The 15,239-nt window shown below is 38.3% G+C and overlaps 1 protein-coding gene across 2 annotated transcripts; it reads right to left on the reverse strand.

Annotated features, from left to right (window-relative positions):
* Nucleotides 1–3,586: 3,586 nt before the first annotated feature.
* On the reverse strand, nucleotides 3,587–11,350 carry LOC137944308 (glycerol-3-phosphate dehydrogenase SDP6, mitochondrial-like). Of its 2 annotated transcripts, none has more exons than XM_068789957.1 (7): nucleotides 11,043–11,350; nucleotides 9,865–10,246; nucleotides 9,313–9,786; nucleotides 8,711–9,042; nucleotides 8,186–8,346; nucleotides 4,546–4,804; nucleotides 3,587–4,070 (listed from the first exon to the last, which is right to left on the reverse strand). In XM_068789957.1, exons 2-7 carry the CDS (start codon nucleotides 10,211–10,213, stop codon nucleotides 3,762–3,764), a joined length of 1,884 nt encoding a protein of 627 aa, XP_068646058.1. In that variant the 5' UTR covers nucleotides 10,214–10,246; nucleotides 11,043–11,350; the 3' UTR covers nucleotides 3,587–3,761. The 2 variants fall into 2 exon arrangements, with proteins under 2 accessions (XP_068646058.1, XP_068646057.1); XM_068789956.1 differs by having other exon boundaries at nucleotides 9,865–10,249.
* Between the last annotated feature and the right edge of the window lie 3,889 nt (nucleotides 11,351–15,239).

Below are 15,239 nucleotides of genomic sequence, written 5' to 3' on the forward strand. Positions count from 1 at the left end.
ATATATATATGTGAAAATACCCGTATTCCTATGATACACATGTGTACTTATAGGGGTGGAACATGTCGATATTATGGATCTAGTATCTTAAAGCTTGATACACTATCAAAATTCGACGAAATATGTATATCAGGCTATATAGGTTATATTTGTATAACGACTAAGTCGATAAGGAGTCTGACAGGACCCCCTCCCCTTAAATAGGTTTACCTTGATTTAAATATTTAAAAAAATATTTTATATATTATAATACGCCTTATAAAAATATAGTACGTATCATATATAAAATTTATAGGTACGATATCCGATTGGAAATACAACATGTAAGGAGGTACTATTAATTGTGACATAAAAACCAAAGAAAATAGATTATAAGAGTAATATTATGATTTATTAGATTTATGAAATGCTCAATTAATATATCTACTTGGGTATGTATTAAATGGTTGATCAAAACTAATTCTATTAAAATTCTTTTAAGAACCCAAAAACTAGAAGAATTCAAGTCAATTATTTTGAAATTGAGTTCCCTTTTGGGAGAAAGAATGATTTCTTTTCCCCACTTTAGCATCACAAAAGAAGAGATCCCACCAAAGAAGAAGACAAAAGAAACAAACCCAAGTTTCACAAATTGTCACACTTTCATGAACTTGACAATATGACCAAAGACCACTTTTTCTCTTCTTTAATATACTTGGAAGCAACAATAGTGACATGGTTTCCTCAAACTGGTTACCTAACAAAAAGTTAGGTATAACATTCCAATTTATAGATTCTTCCTCTAGTAACAAAATTGTAACTATTGAGCTTTGTCCACTTTTACTCCAAATAAATTGAAACTTTAGATGTCGAAGTTGTGTGTAACATTCGCAAATTTGATACTCTTATCAATGATACTTCCCTTAATCTAACTCGGCCTTTATAATTAAACAAGATTATTTCGAATAGTGTCAAGTCAACATTGAGCATTATATTGGGTACCCAAGTCGGCTCTATTTGCTTTTGTAAGCTTAGGATTCCCATCGACAAAGAGTTGCAAAAGGGAGGAATGAGTTTCAATTTGTTGACAAAAACAATTCGACATTCTTATGTTCCATTGCCATCACAAAGGGAGATTGTGAGTATTCACAATATCTCTCTACTTTACAAGTTCAAAATTCGACAAATTGACTCCTAAACTAGTTCAGACAATTTGGCTCTTTTAGTAGACAATTTGGTTCAAGGCTAAAAAAAATGTGGTTCACGATATCAAATCGACCTACTACCTAATTTGTTTAATTTGACCCAAAAAAAAAAAAAGACAATTACAAAAGTTTAAAGTTTCGAATAGTGTCAAGTCAACGGAGACATGGATTGTCACCTTGAGCATTATATTGGGTACCCAAGTCTGACAAAGAGTTGCAAAAGGGGGGAATGAGTTTCAATTTGTTGACAAAAAAAGATAGACATTCTTATGTTCCATTGCCATCACAAAGGGAGACGTGAGTATTCACAATATCTCTCTACTTTTATAATTTCAAAATTCGACAAATTGACTCCTAAACTAGTCCAGACAATTTGGCTATTTTAGTAGACAACTTGGTTAAAGGCTAAAAAAAATGTGGTTCACGATATCAAATCGACCTACTACCTAATTTGTTTAATTTGACCCAAAAAAAAAAAAAAGACAATTACAAAAGTTTAAAGTTGATCAAATAATTAAACAAGGGTTAGATTAGAAACAAATAAATTAGGGTATAATTGATGGTATCAAATACAATATAAACAATATGTTACAAACTCAACATCAAATATATATTTTAAAAAAAAAATTGCATGAAAAATTATGAATTTCTTTTAATAAAAATAAGGGTTTCATTATCCATCCATGATCAAATCTAAATAGGACAAATGGGCAAAAAGAACCATACCCATCCAAAAGATTAGAAGGGTCCTTTAGGTCCCATCACTTAAGAGTGTAAGGTAGTTTTCATAGTCACTTTTGTTGACTAGTTTTACTCCATTTTGGTTATCCCTTTGATTACAAGGTGAGGTTATTCCCTTAAATTAAGTGGAATATATTTAAAAATATTTAATATTAGGTTAGTTGGCTATTATTAATATCATCTTCACCATAGTTTTGTCCTTATGTCGTAATGATAGATAAATATATATTCCGACCAAAATTAGTTAATATGCACATAAGTGGTTGTTGTAGCTCACATAAATTATGTGGCACCGACATAAATGAACCTATAACTACATCCCCACTCTCCTGTTATTTTTGTACCACATATTAAGTTGGTCCGACTTGTATTTACCGACATTAGAATAATCTTAAATATATAAAAATGATGAGGATAAGGTATATTGTTAGGGTAATTATTTATCACATTAAGGGATATTAACAAAAAAGATGCTTATTAGCATAAGTTAAGAAGACTATGTTATAGCATGGGTGGACCACATCAGTAGTATCTAACAAGACCATGTTACATGCAACATGAGTGGACCCCATGAGGATCCAATATATTAGGAGCAAAAAGCTTGAACTTAATTAGGGTATTTTTATACTTCAATTAAATAATCTAATACAAGTAAATATAATAATTATTAAAAATAATTTAAATAAATTAAGATTATTCTATGATGAAGCTGAGTCAGAATTGCCTACTTGTCTCTTTTTAATACCAAATATTTGGTGGTTTGTACCCACTTTTTATTAAAAGAATTATATTAAATCTAGGCGAGTAATTATAATATTAAAAAAATTAAGATTCGATGTATAATGGACCCAAATAAATTTAAGAATTAAATAATAAAAATATTTCAACTAAATCAATTAATTATTATAATTCTTGATAGGCTATCATCAAATTGATATGCTTATTCCACTTGCAAAAGACATTGACATGTGTTTAGTTTAGTGATTAGGGAACGAACGCAGCTTCATTAATAAATTAATTTATTTTTTTATTTTAAAATTTTTTATTCTAAAACCAGGTGCCTGCCAAGAGTCAATAGTCAACACCGCCAGCCTGGCCAGAGGGCCCACCACGTGGAGCGTCTAGCTGGCTCTATCCGTACCTTTCGTAAACCGACAAAAAATGGCCATTTCACTTTGTCAGGGATGGGTGCAGCCGCCACGTGATAAGCGGCAGATGGGACAGAGCTGTCCTTCCGCTTATCTCCCGCCCGCCAGGATAAGACACCGCGCTTTTCTTTCCAGTCGCCCATCTCTCACATCCGCTAATTTTACCACGTCACGTGGTGACAGCCCACCCGCTCGTATCAGAATCAGGATAGGAGCCCGTACCTATACGGAGATTCTACGATCGAATCATCGTAAGTGGAGCGCCCAACCAGGATTTTGCGTCGGCCGTCGATCGAAATGAATGGCGTTAGGAGTCGACCGACTTTCATCAGTCTCCTGAATCGGATCGAGCCGAATCATAATTTCTTTGGAAATTACCAGTACTTTTCATTGTCACTTTCCTCATCTATCCATGCTTCTATCCGAGAGGGGAGGAACAGAGAAAAATAAAGCTTTTTCCGGTTCGGAATGCTGAACGGAGCAAACAATCAGGTAAAAGTAAATAGAAACAGAGAAGCTGGAGATCCTTCATGAAGTCTCCCAAGTATGCTATTTATTTTCAGCCAAACTACACCGGCACGATAATCCGTCGTCTCTTCTATATACCATATTATTCTAGGTTTTTTCGAGTTCTAGTCTTGGATTCCAACCAACTCAATTTGGAGGAATCAACAAGAGTTAAATTATTTCAAGGGTGCCATTCATCCTCATGACACCGGGGTCCTTCGTGTCGGCGAGTTTTGAAGGTTTGGAGATAGGCTTCTGCTTCACTTATCTCTTGGATTCGTCTTTCTTGACTCCATCCATGCTCGGCTGCAAGGATTTCGATCACTCGTGGGAGAGCTTCTGAAGCTGCATTTGCATCCAGAAAGGCAAGTCTTGTTCTTCTGCCAATGAAATCGACTGCTGTTTCACAGTACTCGTTCCTTGCACAGTATGCTACCTCTGCTTCCAAGTAGGGGTGGCCATGGGCAAGCTTTCTTCCAAGATGTTCCTCCTGCAATTTTGTGGACGGGGAGCTTGCATTAGATTGTTAAAAAGCTTTGATTGGATATGCCTAAAGATAAACAAGACTCAAACCAGATTTATGACCAAATAGAGTAGACAGGCGGATAGCATTCAGAAATCAACAAAGAATAAACAAGACCTGTGGCTTAGTCAATAAAGTAACCACTCTAACTGGATGACAAAAATGCCCTGTCATGAACAAAGTAGTCCTACAGCCATTTGTGAAATACAGGTCAATAAGGGCAAGCATCACTTCCGAATCCCATTACCTTCCCCCTTCTCTAGAGGCAACAAAGCTTTCTAAGCACAGATTATCAGCGAAACGGACAGTTTGCAAAGACTAGGTCAAGTTGAAAGGCAGTTTTTAAAAAAAAGACCAAGCTAATTTTGACTTGGCCAGGCTTTCTACAGGCAAATGTACTACAAAAGACCAATCTTAATAAAGATGGAATAGTGCCTCGCACCTGTGTTATAGCTGCGACATGCTTGGCCATGCTCCCATATGCCGAAGTGAGATATTTAGCTGTAATTGTGTCTATTGTCCCTGCCACCATATTCCCTTCACTGGTTCTCCTCGTGTACCCATATGACTGAGCCAGCTCGGCATAAAATGATAGATTCCACCCATAAGCCCCAATGACAGGAAGCTGATCAGTCACACAGCCATTGGATGGGTTGAGTTTCCCCTGCTTGATGGCAGCGTTGGTTGCATCCTCTGCCATGCTGCAAAACTGGCATTAGCACAAATAATCTGGAAAAAAATAAGAATCCAAGAACAACACAGGATTTAAGAAATAGAAAAATTCCAAATTTCTGAATCTGAAACATGCTACAAATATAATGGTTAGCTTCAGCAGATTACACCACAGCATACAACATATGCATATTTTAATAAATAGACCCAAAATGCATGAGTGTTTGCAAAAAAGATTGGTTGGTTTACACTTTCACTATGCAGAGTTGGAAAAGGAACAAAAAGAGCCAATCTACAAGAAAGGGATGCAATTGTTATAGAAGAATCAAGTTCCTTGTCAATCTTGCTTCTTGAAAAGGTTAGGCCAAACCTTTAGCTAGCTTTTAAGAGTCGATTTACGTTTTAGGACTGTTGGAAGTTAAATTAGAGTTTATTTAATTTTTATTTTACCTTCTAGGGAAGTTGTTTCGTGTAAAATGTAATTTATTAGAGACATGGTTGTAGTTTATTATATTTGTTTACATTACAAATAGGGGAGAGATATCAGGAAACCCTGATCACTCCCACATCTTTTCTTCCTGTAAATTCCAATATAGTATCAAAGCAAGGTCTATGAGTTGCCATCAATTCACAGAGACGATGAATCAAATTTTCCCTATTGTTCTCATTGTTTAGGCTGTATTTTGTTATTTTTCTTCAATCTTTTATCAGCTTACTTGTCTTCCTGTTAGCACTATGCACTAGAATCACCATCTTCATCCTGTTTGTCGTCCTGATGGTTTGGTTCAAACTCCCCAATTTAAAAAACTGTCTCCTTTCTCTTCTTTATTCTTCAGCACCAGACCCACATGTTCTCTTCCCTCCAATATCTACTCGGCTTCCTCTGCTATGACCAGTTTGTACCTTAGGATTTGTATTGTTTGAAATTCAGCTGGAATTAGGAATATTTTGCGATGACCCGATTGCTTGTCACAATACCGAATGTTGCTTTAGTTCGAAGCTCTCCCTTGATCGAGAGTGGTTCAGAGCAGCTGTTATCACATGATACAGAGTTTTCGGAGGCGAAGTGAAACAGAGCAGAACTCAAGGAATTTTCAATATCAATCTCACATCTCCTTTGGCGAGCTGTTCCGTGGATGTGTTCAGATAAATCATCGGGATAACTTTGACATCGTCCGTTTTATTGTATTTTCCAGCAAAATCAATCATCTCCTGCATTTCTTTCAGCCACCAGCTTCCTATCCGTAAGAAGCAGAAATACAGGCAGCTCAAATCTGGTCTATCCAAATCGCATGTCTCTCATCAGTGTTGGAAAGTCCGTTGCTGTAATTTTTGTCAATTCTGCTCGAATTGTGCTATTAACTTGGTCGTCTTGTAGGGCGGAGGAATAACTTTTAGGACAGATCCAATGTGAGAGACCACCTCCATTCATCCAATGTGAGAGACCACCTCCATTCATGCCCACATCCTTTATCACACGCATCAAAGTGTATCCCGAACTTTCCCCAGCTGATCTCTTCCAAGTCTGGCCATCAAGAAGATCTTAATGTGGCCGAATGATCTGCTTAGGGCTGAGCACTTATCTTCAGAAATTAATAGGTCAAACCTACAAGAAAATCCAGCCTATGCTGGAACGGTCAGCCATGGGCACGGAATATGTATGGGCAAAATTAAGGAAGTGAATGGGTTTGAGCAGAATTGGTTGTGAAGTCTGAGATGCTAAAGGCTTCACACGAGCTGAGCAAGTCCTTTCTGCTTTGTCTTTCCTTTCTGTTTTTACAGACCTGCTGCCCACTTGCCGCTGCCACCTTGTTTACAACATCACAATATTGCAACTTTGAGAAAGAAAACTGCCGGTTAAAAGTGTCTGAACAGATGAGGTGATTGTGAACATTGCATTGACCTGGGCTCGGTTTAAAGCCGATGCTTGAGTTGGACAAAGAAGTAGTCTGGATTTAAGAGGCAGAATCTGAATGTTTGTGCGACTATCTAGTTATGATGCTGAAACTGTTGAAGTTGTGAGGGGGCAGGTATTATTTTCTCCATAGTATTTAATCTTTCTGTTCAAATTGCTGATCAATTGTGATTATTTTTCTAATATAACTCAACACTATTTCCAAAAAAAAAAAATGTGATTATTTTGATGAATAATTTTGGTGCATTTATCATTGTGGTGTCTTACTGTTATGATCTTTGATTCGTCATGTTTACTGCACTAATGTTCATTTCAATCCTCCTGTGTCATCTCTTATTATGTGGACTCTCCTTTTTTTAGACTAATTCCTTATTTTTGGTTTTGGAACTCTTTATTTCTGTTCAGATTTTTCATTTGTGTGATTCAAATGTTATGCCGAGAAAATTTTTCTCATGCTTTGGAAATTGTGTGTCAGTCCCTTTTTTTGAGTTCCTTGGTTTTCTTATTTTACTATATATGGGTTATTTTCTCCATTCTTACATTTTAAGTAGTCTTAAGTGGGTTTTTTTATTGCCCTTAAATGCGTTTCCTCTTTCCCTATGGTGGGTTTTCTGCAGTCATCCTTTGAGCAATATGCTTTTCTTTCTTAGTGATTATTATTACTATTTTGTATTTGAGATCCATTTCGTCAGTTTTAAAGTTTTTGTATTTGTGTCACTCATATTTCTTTTACCCTTTTACATGAGTTTTGTCAGAATCACTGTGCACTTTTAGTATTTATTTTTAGAACACTTCAAGATAGTCTGTCATTAAGGAGGAGAAGGAAGAAGATTACTGTTGTCATTTTGTTTATGCTCAAGTTGGGACCATTAACCACTTATAACTCCCCAATTTGAGGGAAGAAAGAAGAATACATGTGCCTAGTACAAGCCCAATAGCTAAAGACCACAAAAGCCAAAAATTTTGAAGTTGTTGACGCCCAAAAATATGTTTAAAACCAATTTTTTGTTGAAGACCATTTTGTATTTTCTTTTTTATACTTGTGTGTGAATTAAGAGAAATAGTGTAACAAACTGAAGCTCTATGCTCTAGGTTTGAGAAGACTGTTGAAAGGTAAGATTAGATTTAATTTAATTTATTTTTATTTTCTAGAAAAGTTGTTTCTTATAGAATGTAATTTCCTAGGGTTTATAGGCTGTAGGGACATGGATGCAATTTTTCATAATTTAAACTATAAATAGGAGAGAGGGGTTTGAAAACTCTAATCACTCCCATATCTTTTCTTCTTACCAATTCCATCAAGGACCATAAGAGTGCATCTCCAATCTTAATTTAACACCAAAAAAAAGAAAAGAAAACAGAACAAAAGGTGCATCTCCAATTATACTTGTTCACATACGAAGTAGTCAAAGAATGAAACAGAGGTGGGAAAGAAAATAAGGCAATCAATCTGTTTATAGCTCTTTCTACAATGGATAAGAGCATGAAAGCTTACCTCCGGTATGTTGTCCATTTTCCACCAGTAATGGTGACAAGTCCATGGGAATCAACATGCACTACATGATCCCTTGAAATGCTTGCAGTGTCCTTTGCTGAAGGATTGGTAGCAAGGGGGCGTATTCCACTCCATGCTGATAGAATATCTGAGCGGCGAACCTAAAAGCAACCAAGATAATGAAGAAGGTAAACTCTTGTTGTTTCTGTATGAGATCAAATCATGGAGAGGACAAGGGAACAATCATACTTAAACATAGGTAGAGACTAACTTCTAGTGGTTATCAAGATAATCTACTAAACCACGAAAAAATGTTATTAGCCAGCTCAAAAAATGCTATTCACAGTTCAAAAAAAAGATAATCTACTAAACCATGAAAATGTTATTAGCCAGCTTCCAGGACTTTTCGGTAATAGAAGGTGAGGACCCCTGCAGATACGACGAAGAAAAAAGCTGGGAAACAAAATATCATGCATGAATCACTCAAAAATTTCAGAACCAGCCAAGGCATGCCGAGCATCATACCTCAATATTCAGGTAGTCACTGATTGCTTGCAAGATGAAATCAATATCTTCTTCACGAGGCTGTGGGAGGTAAGTTATCTTGCTTATTGAATCAGTTGTTCCAGCTAATGTTTTCCCTTGCCAAGGTAGCATAAACACCACACGACCATCCTTAGTTTTAGGAACAATCAAGCCCATGCCTTCTGGACCATAATAATCTGGTAGCACGACATGTGCTCCACTACTTGCACAGATAATGTTTGCAGCACTACTGTCAGCCATCTGTCTCACAGAATCACAGAAAGGTCCAGCCGCATTCACAACTACTTTGGCATATATATGGATATCTTTCTCTAGACACAATCACAGATAAGTCATAGGCAAACAAATGAACTTAATGCACACCAAATCACCATAAAGTTTCAAAACTAACCTACAATACTGGGCTCTTACATGAAGGCAAAACTATTGAGAAGTTGGCTTTCATGGTTAATAATTTCTCGAGAACATCCAAGTTTCAAAAAGCTTAACCTGCTTGAAACTTTAGATCTGTAACAATTTGTCATGGATTCATTTATGCCATTCATAGAGGAATAAATGATACATGTATAATGACAGTATACCTGTCAACTTGTCTCGCACTTGGGCGCCAATGACGAGACCAGTTTTCTTATCCTTGTGAAGAGATGTCACTTCTGCATGATTTAGTACTGAAGCTCCAGCTAAAGCAGCAGTGCAAGCTAAACTGATATTGAGCCTTGAATCATCCATTTGCCCATCGTAGTAAACAACACCACCTCTCAACTTACGGCCATTAGATTCCTCTGAAAGAGTGGGAAAGACATCACGGGCCTCTTTAATGGAGTAATAGCGAGATAACCTCAAGATTCTGGGACCAGCCACAAGATCGTAAGCCTTCAATCCCACCCAGTAGTAGATTAATTCAAACCAACTATAACAAGGAGTCATAGTTGGTAAAGGATGACATATATGTGGAGCATTTCGAATAACTCTTTCTCGCTCTTCTAAGGCATGAAAAACCAATTTCAGCTGGCCATAGTCGAGATTGAACACAGCCTTCTCCAGATAACGAACACCTAATTTGACCATGAAACTTAGATTAAAAAATATTCAGTCATTAAAGAAGAGAAAAAATTTGTATCATCTAACGCTACCTCCATGAAGAAGCTTGGTAGACCTGGACGATGTACCCGCTGAGAAATCCTCTCTCTCCACCAGTCCTACACGGAGTCCTCGACTCGCCGCATCCAGTGCGACTCCCGCTCCAGTGGCACCTCCTCCGATAACGAGCATGTCAAAAGGTCTCTCCAAACTGCTCCCAGACAATGCGAGCTCCTGCTCTCCTCTGCTCGGCACAATTCCATTCCTCGATAAAATTTTCTCCTTCACCAGTTCAATCTCCGATCTGTCTCTTGCCAACGCCGTTCCATCGAAGAATCCCAATTTGGCGATAAATATAGCAGATGCGGCTCCAACTCCAGCTTTGACAACAGCGTTGCGCATTGTTTTTTGCCAGCAGTGATCTCTTCCCGATCACTTCTTCAGAGATTCAAAACCACAGAGTCAATATCTTCAGGAAGAATGAAGTGACAGTTCCAACAACATCATGTCAAATGAACAGACAGATAAATGTCACCCTCGTTAAAGCCTTTGTTTTTTTCTTTACATCTCTTAAGATAATCCAATCCCTCTGCATAAACAATCTTTTCCAAAAATGGCATAACCAATGTAATCACCATCAAAAAGTAGTACAGACTTCAAACATTAAACTTTCCTCAGATTTCACATGTTACACCCAGACGCGTAAAACTCGTAAACTTATTAGCGCCGGAAAAGTCGAACAAAGGCCGGATAAAAACCACAGTGACAAACAGATAAGATTCAGTACCCAGGATAAGAGAAAAATAAAGCGAACACGACGATCAAGGCAGAACAGATGAACACATGGATAGGCAACTTGACGGATGCTCCCACCGTAGAGCCGCAACCTTATCTCTGAAATATTGGGAAAGTAAAACAGAATAAAAGCGGACAGTTATCCCCCCCAAAAAAAAAATCCTTCAAAATCCGGGTCATCTGATCTCCAAACAACACGCAACATAAAAAAAAATAATCTGAAATGAATCTAATCAAACAACAGAGTCAAGACAATTTACAAGAAAGGGTAAAAAAACGCAAAATGGAATCAAAAGCGGGTAATTAACTAAAAATACACATTCATCAACTTCATTCCCAAAGAAGATATCGTCTGATCTCCAAACAACACGCAAACACAGAAAATTAAAAACCTGCAACGAATCAGAGCAAATACAGAGAGAGACAAGACAATTACCAGAAAAGGGTAATCAAAACATCAGTTGAACCTGGTACAAGAGAAACAAGGAAAGCGTCATTTCGATTGGGGAAAGACGGGAAGCGTAGTAAATGGAGGGGCGCAAATCCAACCGATCTGGGGCCTCCGGGCACGGGAAAAGCGTTGTTTTCTGGGGGAAATGTGAACCCCCCGAAGAATTGGAGCTTTTGAGCTGGCTCGGCCTGGGCATTTTTGGCAAGAACAGGAAAGACGAAGAGAGAAGGATGGAGAATGATTGGCCGAATCACAAGGAATCGTCGGAAAGAAAAGCGGCTTCGTAAGCGGGATCAGACTGGCTCAGCAGCAGAGCATTGAATTCGTCTCTGTTCGAATCCCTGAAGAAGGATAAAGCCCGACCTGTTGCGGTTCCAACTCCCGCCAAATCCTCATCCCGTGGGAATTAATCTTCACACGATTCCGCTGACACGTGTAAGTAGTTGAGAGAACAGTATTGCACCTACCAGTTACCTCTTACATGATATTTTTAATTATTATTTGCCCTAACGATTGCCACGCGTCACAGTCAAGAGAACAGTTATTTTATCTTCAATTACTTCTCTTCTTTCCCCTTCAACTCCCACCTGAATTCCCTCCTGCTTCGAACAACAAGCTCGATCTTAGTTAGAATCACTCGCTTCCGGTCGAAAAACACATCTCTTTGAAGATCTTTAAGAAATGAGCAGCATAGGAACAGGCTATAATCTCTCCTCCACTACTTTCTCAGTCGACGAACGCGTCGATAACATCGGGTGGGATTGAAAAGCTAAAGCTGTCAGAAATGACTTAAGATGTGGTAGATCAGAGACTGCACTCAATCGCTGTAGTTGCGTCTTCTTTGAGAAATGGTTGTTGGATTGGCTTTCTACGAGTCAAATCACAACACCAGAAGGTACTGTCAAATAAATTAATGGCTTCTGATGTGCTTACCCTTGCGACAGGGCTGTTGGAAATTATCGACTCTCGTCGCTTACGGAAAATAAACTCTCTCTCGCTCGGGACAACGAAGCTTTTTGAAATTTCGTTTTTATTTATGGATATTAGATTACATAGTTTAAGGTCCTATTTATAGACATTATGAATCAATCTACACCGTATACAAATTTCATCGTTGCCGAACACATTCACTGGATCTACCATCTTCCATGCCAGCGCATTGAACTTGCCGACCTCCTTTGCCGACATCCTTGCCAGAGCATGGTTCTTGCCGACCTGCCGACCTCTCTTTTTGATGGACTTCGTGGATCAAAGTTAGTTTCCAACACTCCCCCTTAAACTTGATCCTGTAACTCCAAGTAGAGTCCTTAACCTTATGAAGTCTTCACTTGTCAATGGCTTGGTAAAGATATCTGCAGCTTGATCTTGTGACTTCACATATTCAGCTTGCACATCCTTTCTTGCAATGCACTCCCGTATATAGTGGTAGCGAATATCGATGTGCTTGCTTCGATCATGGAATACTGGATTCTTTGCTAGAGCAATGGCTGACTTGTTGTCAACATAGATTCTGGTAGGCTCTTCTTGTATTAAGCCTATTTCTTTCAACAGATTTCTGAGCCAGATAGCATGACACACGCATGCAGTAGCTGCAACATATTCTGTTTCACAAGTCGACAATGTAACAATCTATTGTTTCTTTGACATCCATGTGAAGGCGGTATTTCCCATAAAAAATACAAAGCCAGTAGTACTCCTTCGGTTGTCAATGTCTCCACCCCAATCGCTATCGCTATATCCAATAAGCTTGTAATTTTTAGACACTGAATAAAACAAGCCTAAGTGAATAGTACCTTGTAAATAGCGAAAAATTCTCTTTGCAGCCTGAAAATGAGTGGTGGTTGGAGATTCCATGTAGCGGCTGACCAGTCCAACTGCATACAGAATATCCGGCCTTGTACAGGTGAGATACCGTAGACTGCCTACCAAACTTTTGAAAAAAGTTGGATCTACGTTTTCTCCTTCTTCATTCTTGGATATCTTGATTCCGTATTCCATCGGTGTGTTGATTGGCTTGCAATTTTCCATTTTGAACTTTTTCAATAGTTCTTTTGCATAGCTCTCCTGTGAAATAAAAATGCCATCTTCTTCTTGCTTCACTTCGATGCCCAGATAATATGCCATAAGCCCGATATCTGACATCTCAAATTCTTTGGCCATTTCTTTCTTGAAGTCATAAAACAGGTTTGGATTATTACCTGTAAAGATCAAGTCATCCACATATAGGCACACAATCAGCACATCTTCCTCTTTGATCTTGATGTAGAGGGCATGCTCGTATGGACATTTTGTATAACCATGCTCTTGGAAATACTTGTCAATCCGGCTATTCCATGCTCTTGGTGCTTGTTTTAGCCCGTAAAGAGCCCTCTTTAACTTAAAAACTTTGTCTTCATTTCCCTTCTCTTTATATCCTAACGGTTGCTCGATGTAAACTTCTTCTTCGAGAACTCCATTTAGGAATGCAGATTTTACATCCATTTGATGTATTTTCCATTTGTGTTGAGCAGCAAGAGAAATGATTAGTCGTATAGTTTCTAAACGAGCAACAGGAGCAAATACCTCATCATAGTCAATGCCGGCTCTCTGACTGTATCCTTTTGCCACTAATCGGGCCTTGTGTTTTTCAACGTCTCCCTTGGCATTTCTCTTTGTCTTGTACACCGTTTGACACCAACGGGTTTATGCCCTTTTGGGAGTGGAACAAGTTCCCAAGTATTGTTCCTCTCGATAGCCTTAATTTCTTCATCCATAGCATTTTGCCATTTCTTCTCTTGAGCAGCTTCATGAAAGCTTACTGGTTCACAATCAACAAAAAGACAGAAAAGAGTGAGATTACCAGATGGCTCGGTTTCTTCATATATTTCTCGAAGGCTTCGTATCCGTGGCGCAATTCTCTGGCTCCCACTGGAATATGACGAAGGTGACTCATTTTCGTGTGTAACGGCAGTAGATGGAGTCGTAGGCTGCATTTCTCCATTCTGTTCGACCAATATGGGTCCATCGTCAGATGGAGGAGCGATATTGAAGTCACCGTTATGAGATCCAAAATCCCATACTCCTTCTTCGTCAAACACCACGTCTCGGCTGATTACTGTCTTCTTACTGGCCGGACTATACAGCTTGTAGCCCGTGGAATGTGCATCATAACCAATAAAGATAAAACTTTCGCTTTTGTTATCAAGCTTGGTTCTTCTTTCATCTGGTATATGTGCATGAGCTATACTCCCAAAGACTCTTAAATGGGAGATACCAGGCTTTCTTCCCTTCCATGCTTCTTGTGGTGTTTTTCCCCAAACACTTCTTGTTGGCGATCGGTTTGATAAATAAACCGCACACGCCACAGCTTCTGCCCAAAACTCTTTAGGTAATTTCTTGCTTTCAAGCATACTTCGAACTATATTGAGAATAGTTCGGTTCTTTCTTTCTGCCACTCCATTTTGTTGGGGAGATCTAGGAACTGTCAGTGGTCGACGAATTCCATTTACTTCGCAAAATTCTTGAAATTCTTTGGAAGTAAATTCTCCCCCTCGATCAGATCTCATGGCTTTGATTTCTTTACCACTTTCCTTCTCTACTGAAGCTTTAAATTTCTTAAAGACTTCAAATACTTCTGATTTTTGTTTCAAGAAATATACCCATGTTTTTCTTGAAAAATCATCAATAAAGAGAAGAAAGTAGTTGCTCTTACCTAAAGAGTTTGGCTTGATAGGTCCGCACACATCTGTGTGGATTAACCCAAGTGGCTTCTTGGCTCTTGACTCTGATCTTTTCGGAAAGCTTTTTCTGAATTGCTTCCCTGATAGACACCCTTCACACACTTGATTCGGGTGAGTCATTCTTGGTAGGCCTCTCACCATATCTTTCTTGGACAATAGCTTTAAAGCTTCAAAATTTAGGTGCCCAAATCGAAGATGCCACAGCCATGATGTATCTTTATAGCAAGCCTGTAAACACTTGGCAACATCGTTTTGTATATTTAAAGGAAACATTCTATTCTTCGACATATGTACCTTTGTTATCAAATCTCCTCTATCATCTCTGATAAAAAGGCTTTTATCTTTCATATGAATGTCATAGCCCTTTTCTAAGAGTTGACCCAGACTCAAGATATTATTTTTCATATTTGGTACATAGTAGACATTTGAAATGAATTGATGACTACTATCTTTTGCTCGAATA

The sequence above is a fragment of the Aristolochia californica genome, unplaced genomic scaffold (genome assembly GCF_029961685.1).
Source record: "Aristolochia californica isolate CCGP_79_NKW_82.1479 unplaced genomic scaffold, dmAriCali1.0.hap1 SCAF_11, whole genome shotgun sequence".
Taxonomy (NCBI): domain Eukaryota; kingdom Viridiplantae; phylum Streptophyta; class Magnoliopsida; order Piperales; family Aristolochiaceae; genus Aristolochia; species Aristolochia californica.